Consider the following 9,281-nt stretch of genomic DNA (forward strand, 5'->3'; position numbering starts at 1 on the left):
CTATTACTACTTTAATAGTACTACGACGTGTTAGGTCCTCTATCTGTCTATCTACTCTAATCTTTAGCTTCTTAATCTACCTCTCTAGTATAACCTAGACTCTTATTAGGCGCTAGCTTGCTACTAACGCGTAGGTAGCCTAAAGGGCTACTATTGTTACTAGCCTTTAGAAGGCCTCTTCTAACATCGTTCTTAGTTGTCTAATCGTTACTAGGTTATTATTAGAAGAAGACCTAGAGGTATATAAGAGGGTCGTTATATTTGTAGCTCTTATCTTTACTACTATTATTGTTATAGTAATAAGGTCGTGTAAGAGACACGACGCCTCTTTCTCCTTACTTAGTATTACGTAGGCTTTAATCCTTTATATGATTTTCTTTATCTTATTGTCCTTATTACTCTTACTACTCTCTAGCTCCTTATTATAGCTCTTAGTTAGGGTATAGAAGTACTGGCTCTTACTTGTAAGTAGGTAGTATTAGCTCTGTTTAAGTCTAGTATACCTACTATCTGTTACTATAAGCTCGCTTATAGTCTACTAGTACTCTAAAGAGTATCTAAAGGTACTAATTTTAATTCTATTATTTATTTTCGAGTTTTTAGGGTAGTAAGGGGCGTAGACGACCGTTCCTTAGTTTTCTTTTTATAAAGAGATATAGTAAGAGAATAAAAAATTAAATAATAAAAGTATTAACAAAATTAGTAATAATATTAATAAAAGAGGAGTTAAGGTATAGTAGAGCTACGTCTAAGTATACTAGTTTTATATTAGATTAGTATAAAGATTAGTATAATACTAACTACGCCTAGGGTAATATAGCCTAAGAGTTAGCTTATACGACTCTAAGACAGAGCCGTAAGAGAGAGAGGTAATGTTAAGGACTTAAAGGGGTAGGATTAGGAATACGTAGGCCTTATGTACCTATAAGTACGCTAAGGCTACTTAGGGTTCTTAGGTAGTACATATATATCTTAGGGAGTAAGGGGTAAGAAAGGAAGGTAAGAATTAGTTTAGATTTAAATTAAAGTATACTACGACTTACTAGCTACTTAACTATGATTCTCTACTATATTACCTGTAATACTAATCTCTAACAAGTACGCCTCTAATAATCCTTAATTTTAGATATCTTAATTTCTACTACATAAATTATAAGCTATACTATTATAGATAAGAGTATTATAACTAAATATAAGTTATATATAAAGAAAAGAACGATTATTTTATATTTTTTTTTATAAAAAATTAAACGTAAAAAAACGCCTTTAGTATCTCTTTAGTCTTAATTAAATCCTTTATTATAAAGAGGTCTATACTAGACAAGAAGACGTAATCGTATGTCTTATTAGAGGGCTCTTTATTAGTATAGATTAGTCTATACGCCTAGTAATACTTAAAGTACTAGTTAGAAAACGTAAACCTTATATCGTTAATCTCTAGATCTTCTAGCTACTAATCTATAGGCCCTAGTAAATCTACTTATCTATTATTCTCTTTATACTATATAGTTATATTCCTTTATATAGCTTTTTCTTTTAATATAAAAAATTACTTAAGTAGTAAAAAGTCTTATAAGTCCTTATTATTTATAGTAGATTAGTATAAAGATTAGTATAACAATTACTAAGATACGTACTTGTCTACTATTAGATAATATAGCCTATCTTTCTTTAGCTATTCTATTCTTTCTTTCTTAAGCTTTATTACCTTATAATAAAAGCTTTTCTTACTTTAACACTATTTCTATTACTAAAGGTAAACACTAGATATAGCGCCTTCCTAGAGTTACGTAAAACTTGTACTAGATATAGCTAAGCTCTTCTTTTGTAACGCGTACCTAGAATACGTAAGGGCTACGCTAAGTAAGCCTTATGCCTCTCCTTATAGCTCTTACCTTATATATAGACTATTCCTACCCTAAAACCTTAAAATAATATAGTATAAATATAAAGAAGAAAGAATATCTCTTTCCTTTATCTACTCTCTATCTTTATTTATACTTATAGTAGCGTACTTATTACGCTAGATTCGCGCTAGCGCGTTCCTAATAAGCTACATAATAAAGGCTCTAGCCGCTCTTTACTTATAGTACCTTGTCTACGTAAGAATTTGTTTAACGTAAAGAATTGTTTATAAAGCCTTACTAAATATTTGTATCGTATTATTAGTAAGTGTCTTATAACACGTTACTAAGAAAGAGTATATAAAAAGGTAAACTTTCCCTTTCTTACCTTTCTTTTCCTCTCTTTTTAAATTAAGTAGCCTTACTTTTTATACCTCTCTAGTACTACCTTTCTTAAGCCTTCTCTTCTAAGCTATTACCTTACGCGTTACGCCTTTCCTTATTCTCTCTTTAACCCTCTCTTACCTTACACGATACTACTCTACTATAACTAACCCTGCCTGTCCTTATACTTATAGGGTATACTCTTACGCCTTTTCTATACTTACTACGTCTACTATATAAAGACATAAGCGGCTAAGCCTAGGCTTACCTGTATTACTTAGGCAGGTTAGACTAAGTATAACTAATGTACTACTAAGCGTAAAGCTTATTATAAGATCTTATAAGAGTTTGTAGCTAAGCTTAATAAGTTACTCTTTCTGTCTAATTACACTAAAGCCGTTATTATAGCTAATCTTGTCTCTACTTACTCTACAACCCTTAAGGCAAAGCTAAGGCCTTACTAGCGCTCTTTTACCTAGCGAATTAAGAGCTATTTTTACTAAGCCCGCCTCTAAGGCCTCTTATAGCCCTTACGTACTACTACTAAAGCCGTCTTAATTATAGTTAACGTACTATAAGGTCTCTACTACTTAATTAATGTTATTATAGACACTTATTAGTATAACGTAAGTGTCCTTTTTGCTTTACTAGTACTTACTAACCTTAGTTAGTCTAACCTCTTACTTGTTACTAAGACAGATCTTTATAATAGTAATAATAACAATAACGACAATAATAATATAAAGGATAATAAGGATAACGACAGTAATAATAAGTAGTTAGTCTAGTCTAGTAGTCTTAGGCTATATAGTCGTAAGGCTTAGGTTACGCGTATATGTTACTAGCGTACAACTAGGACTTGTTTTTACTTTTTTCCTTTTTTTCTTTTTCTAAATTAATAACTATTCTTAACCTAACTACTTACTATAACCTACGCCTTCTCTAGTGTTTCCTTTTTATAACGTTACCTTAGTCCTTAATTAGTACTACCTCCTTATACTCTTAGACTACATTTATAGTGTTTCTAAGGTTTCTTACCGGCTCTTACGTGTCGTCTATAGAAGTATACTCCTTTTATCTTACTAAGTATTGCCTTCTTATAGCTTGTTCTTTATATACTAGAATTAATTCTACCTTAAACTCTTTCTACCCTTTTATAACGTCTAGGCTAGGTAGCTCTAGTGTTATGCTAGCTTTATAGTAGTACGGCTCTAGTAAGGACACATAAAACATAAGGTAGATTTTAAATACTAAGAGTAACTTAAGCTTATAGGCTAACCTATTTAACGTAATACAAGTAACTTTAAAAGGGCTAAGGTAGTAATCTAATAGCTTCTTGTTAGGCCTAGTAACTTAGAGGTGTTTAGTTAAGAGTATTACCTTATTACTTACTTAAAAGGACATAGGTTTACGTTTCTTATTATAGAATCTCTTTTACGCTTTAATAGCGTTACGCTAATGTTTATCTAGCGCTACCCTCTCTTTCTTAATCTACTTTACCTTCTTATATACTACTACTACCTCTTTCTCTATAATGTCGTCCTTAACATTAACCTAGATCTCTAGTAAGAATCTATATAGTACGTAGAACAAGGTTACCCTTATTAAGAAGTACACACTATTATTATATATAAATTTAGCTAAGGCAAGCTTTAATGTCTAGTTGTCTTACCTATATATCGTATATACTTAAAGGTAATGTTTAATAGTCTAGTTCTATACCTTAGTCTAACTATTACTCTATAGGTAGAAGGTAGTACTAAGCTAGCGTCTTACCTTTAGGTAAAAACATAAAGAGGCCTAAAACTTACTTATAAACTAAGGGCCCTTATCTAATACAATCCTCTCTAGAGTCCTAAAATCCTTAACTATATAGTATATAAAGAGTTCTACTAGCTATAAGGCTATAATCGTCTTATAGTATAAGATATAGTACGCTACCTTTATATACCTATTAATAACTATAAGACATAAGTTAAATACCTTTTTATTAAACTTACTTAAGGGCAGGCCTATAATAAAATCTATTAAAATCTGTACCTAAGGCCTTGTCGGCCGTTCTAGTAGTACTAACTTACTGTATAGCTAGTACCTCTTAGGTTTAGTCTTCTAGTAGACTATATAAGTCTTAACCTATTTCTTAACATTATAGTGTATACCTTACTAAAAGTATTTGTACTAAAAAAGCTCTAGTGTCTTAGTAGCGCTAAAGTACCTTACTATTAGGTCGTTATAGTTAATCGTAAAGATCTTACTCCTTAAGGCTTTACTTTCTAGGATATAGACCTAGCTATTATACTAAAGTAGACCTGTTAAGTTAACGTACTACTTTAAGCGGTTATCTTCCTTGTCCTTAAGTTTCTTACTTACGTTATCTCTTATAATATTACCTTAAATTTAGGCGTCTAGGCTCTATCGTCTTTCTTTTGTCTTATTACTAAGGCCTTATAAGCTCCTTATAGTAGTCTTACTACTACTAAGGCCTTGTCGCTCTCTTAAGGTAGTCTTACTGTTACTAAGGCCTTGTCGCCCTCTTATAGTACTAGTGCGTACCTTATGTATTAGTATTAATTCCTATCCTTTTCCTTAAATAAAAGTGTCTTCTTATTAGGTATTCTAGATTAAGTTAGTTATTAATTCTAATAGTACGTTATATACTGTTTTAGGGCCTACTACTAACCTAATAGACTCTTATAAGACAAGGTATCTATAGTTACTAGTCTTAGTAATAAGGTTAAGCTAGGTCTTAGCTACGTCGCGTATACCTAACAGCCTTATAGCGTCTTGCCTAGTCTATAGCTACTAATACTTAGGTTAGCCTAAGACATCTTGTCTTACTTAAAGGTCCTTACTCTCTAAGAGTTCTAGAGATCCTACCCTTATAGCTAGGATCTGTCGACCTTTTATTATAATACTAGCGACTCTTATTAGAAGTACGCCTCTTAGCTTCTCTCTTAGGGCTAAGAGTAAGTCCTGCCTAATCTTGTTAGTACTAGACTTATAGTCTAAGCGCCTTAATAGGCCGTTAGTAAGGTTACTCTTACTTAGCTAGTACTTAATACTAAAATCAAACTTAGCTAGCTTCTAGACCTAACGTACCTGTCTCTTATTTAGCTTTTTCTTTTTTATAAACTATTTTAGGTTATTATAGTCTGTCTTAACTGTTACTAGTATAAAGGTATAGCTAAGGTAGTGTCTCTAGTACTTAAACGCTATAATAATTACTAGTATCTCTTAGTTATAAGTTAGGTAGACTTATTATACTAGGTTTAGCTTCTTTAAGTAAAAGGCGACAAGGTATTACTACTTTATATCCTCTTAGCCGACAAGTTGTAACAAAACCCTAGCTATAGTAAACTAAGATACATTAGTCTTAATAAGTGTAAGTAACCCTAGCGTAAAGTAAGTAAGTATTAGAGTAGTCGTAAATACCTTTTTTAGCTTATTAAATATATATTATACTTTCTTTCTAAACACTAGAGGCCCTACCTTCTTACCTTAATTTATACCCTTTAAGAGGTTAGTAAGTAGTACTATTAGCCGTAAGTAGCCTTTAATAAACTAGTAGTAAAAGTTCGTAAAACCTAAAAACACCTAAATATCCTAGAAAGTACACGACACTAGCTACTCTCTAATTATAAAGACCTAGCTTAACTCTATTAATACCTTCTTAGTTAAAACAATAAAACCTAAGAACTCTATAGACTAAGTATTAAAATCGTATTTCTTAAGGTTAACGTAGAGGTTATACTATTATAACTGTTTAAGTACTTAGCGTATATATATTATATAGTCTTTTACTTTCTCTAAAAAGATTAAGATATTATCTAGGTAGATTACGTAAGTAACGTCTACTAGGCCTGCTAGCGCCTTGTTAATGTACTACTAGAACGTAGCTAGCGCGTTACATAATCTAAAAGGTATAACGTAATACTTAAAATAGCTATATTACGTATAAAACACTGTCTTTTACTTGTCGCTAGGCTAAATGTAAATATAGTAGTAGGCATCTTTTAGGTTAAGCTTTATAAAGACTACAGCTCTCTTAAGCCGATCTAGCGTCTCGCTAATTAGTAGTAGAGGCGTCTAATTCTTAATAGTAATCTTGTTTAGCGCCTAGTAGTTAACGTAAAGGCGTAGGCCCTTATCCTTCTTTAGTATAAACATAATAAGTACGCCTACTAGACTATAAGACCTTCTAATCTAGCCCCTTTCTAACTTGTCTTTTAGGTATTCTTATAATACCTCTATTTCTTTCTCTACTAGTAGGTAAAGTAGTCCTTATAGCGGCTTAGTACTAGGTTCTAGCTTAATTACGTACTAAGCCTTATTTTTATCTAAAAGCCTTCTTACCTCTTTGTTACTAAACACGTATATAAAATCCTTATACTTAGTAAGTACACGTAGCGCTATTAACGTACTATCGCTAAGTATAGCTACTATAAGAAGGCTACTATAACCTCTCTTAAAGAACGCCTTAAATAGTAGTGTATCTTCTTCTTTTTCTAAGACCTATACAAATTCCTTAGGTTCTATAATCTTTACGCCTTTATATCTCTAGTAATACTCTTATATCTTAGTAACGAAATTAATCCTAGGGTTTACCTTATAGAGCTATAGGTACCTAAGTACTATTAAGTATACCTCTAGGTTTACGGCTAAGAACTTATACGTGTCTTCTTAGGTCTTACCCTTTAAGTTAGTAGCGCTTACTAAGACCTAATACTCCTTAAAGACAAAAATTAAGTTACTATCGACTATCTAGAGCTACGAACACAAGAAGGTAGTGTTTCTATTATACTACCTATACTTAACTATAAGGGACTAAGAGACTATATTAGCCTCTACTCTATTATTAATTAGACCTTATACTTTCTTTACCTTTCTCTAGCTATCTTATACCTTAATAGTAATAAGAAGGCGTATCCTTAGCTACCTTTTATAATCTAACTACCTCCTTTTGTTAGAGAGGCCTAAGTTAATTAAGGCGACTATCCTTAGGCCTTCTCTTTCCTTAAGTTAGTACGCCTATTAGCCCTCTTAAGGCAGGCTAGGGCTATATAGCCCTTTTTTCTATAGACGTAGTAGACGACCTCTAGGCGTGTCCTTAGCGTAGACGTAGACCTATAATCCCTTATATAATACTCTTTTTCTCTATACTTATAGTATTCTAGGTATAGGCCTAGGTTTAAGCTAGATTATAGTAGCGTATTATTAACGCCTATACTAAGGTATTAAGAACGCGAGTCTTATAAGCCCCCTTTTTTTCTTAAATGTTCCTTAGACGTAAAGTAGCTCTACTAACGCGCTAGGTACTTACTACGTCCTTACTAGTACTCCTTAGATAAGGACCGACTCCTTTAACGACTCGTGTATTTACTATGTCCTTACTAGCGCCCTCTTGTATACTTGTTGTTATTAGAATCCTAACCTACTATACTTCTCTAGATCTAAGTTACTACTATAATAAGTTCCTTATAGGTCTATAAAAGCTTGTACTTAGCGACCTTAACTTAAAGCTCTTACGTTAGCTTAGTAAAGAGAACATTTATCCTAGTCTCTTTAGATTCAGAAGAGAGTTGTTCCTTATTACGTTTCTAGGCTTTTACAAGTTGTGCCTACAGCCTTTTGACTTAACTAAGCGTTACTAACTCGTCGCTAGTATCTCTTACTCTCTAATCCTACTCTTACCTAACTACTATATAGCTTGCCTATATCGTGGCGAGAGTTCCTTTACTAGGGTTTCCTTTACTAGTAGCTCTTCTTACAAGAGTCCCTTAGGTGTCTCTTCTTAAACGACTAAGTACTATAACTATAACGAGCTACCTCTTTAATAAGGAGAAGAATTAGAATGTTAGAGATTAGTATTACAAGTAATATAGTAGAGAATTATAGTTAAGTAGCTAGTAAGTCGTAGTATACTTTAATTTAAATCTAAACTAATTCTTACCTTCCTTCCTTACCCCTTACTCCCTAAGATATATATATACTACCTAAGAACCCTAAGTAGCCCTAGCGTGCCTACAGGTACGCGGGGCCCGCGTATTCCTGATCCTACCCCTTTAAGTCCCTAACAGTACTATATATAGTAAAGATTACGATTCTTAAAATAAATAAATAAAGGGATAGCTAAGTTACTAATAGTATATAGTAGTAGAATTAAAGCCTTTAAAGGATCTTTAAGAATTCGTTATTACTATAAAGACGTACTTAGTATAACTTAATGTATTATATTATATATTTATACTAATCTTTATACTAATCCTCTTAATTCTTCTTTTTTTAAATATAACTTACTTCTTTTTTTAAATATAACTTACTCTTTTAAACATTTGTATTATTAAAAACTACTTCTTATAATTATAATATTATATAATGTCTTTATTATCTACTACTATATTTATTCTTAATTCCTCCTTAGCTACAAACTTATTTAGTAATAATACTATTACTAACAGACCTTTACTAAATACTATTAGCTAAAGAAATTAATGTTTCTAGTAGACTAAAGACTAACATTACTAATTCCTTACTTAGTAGCTATAGACAGATTAGGTAGCTATAATAGTAGGTTTAAATAATACTAATGTAGTAAAACAGCTAGGTTAAGACATAACTAAAAGATTAGTATACTAGTAATAATTCTACTAGACTACAAATTAGTATACTAGTAAACTAGTAGTTATATACTAGAAGTGTTTTATAATACTTGTCTATTCTAATTTAAGAGTACTTATAACTAGTACTACTACTCTTATAAAATACCTAACGTCTAAATAATGTGTTAACGTATTTATAAGTTAAAGTTAAGGCTTATAAAGACAACTCTCTCTTTATAAGGCTGTTTTATTATCTATAACTATAAGTATAACTAGTTAGTATAAAGATTAGTATAAACTAACTAGTATATATAGTCTACTACCCTTATAACTAAGGCTTTTTAGGACTAGGTCCTTAAAACAATCGTTTTTTTATAACTCTTTTTCTAGGCTATAAAAAACACTAATCTCTAACAGCTATTAAAGCTATTAAATCCTTGTTTTTAATTACTAT

The 9,281-nt window shown here is 31.5% G+C and overlaps 1 protein-coding gene across 1 annotated transcript; it reads right to left on the reverse strand.

Moving 5' to 3' along the window:
* Positions 1–3,374: 3,374 nt before the first annotated feature.
* Positions 3,375–3,578, reverse strand: M430DRAFT_98644 (hypothetical protein; the record flags this gene model as incomplete). Its single annotated transcript, XM_024870135.1, has 1 exon — positions 3,375–3,578. A coding segment is annotated over one exon (204 nt), but the record flags the coding sequence as incomplete, so codon positions are not given.
* Between the last annotated feature and the right edge of the window lie 5,703 nt (positions 3,579–9,281).

Source organism: Amorphotheca resinae, assembly GCF_003019875.1.
Source record: "Amorphotheca resinae ATCC 22711 unplaced genomic scaffold M430scaffold_4, whole genome shotgun sequence".
NCBI lineage: Eukaryota > Fungi > Ascomycota > Leotiomycetes > Helotiales > Amorphothecaceae > Amorphotheca > Amorphotheca resinae.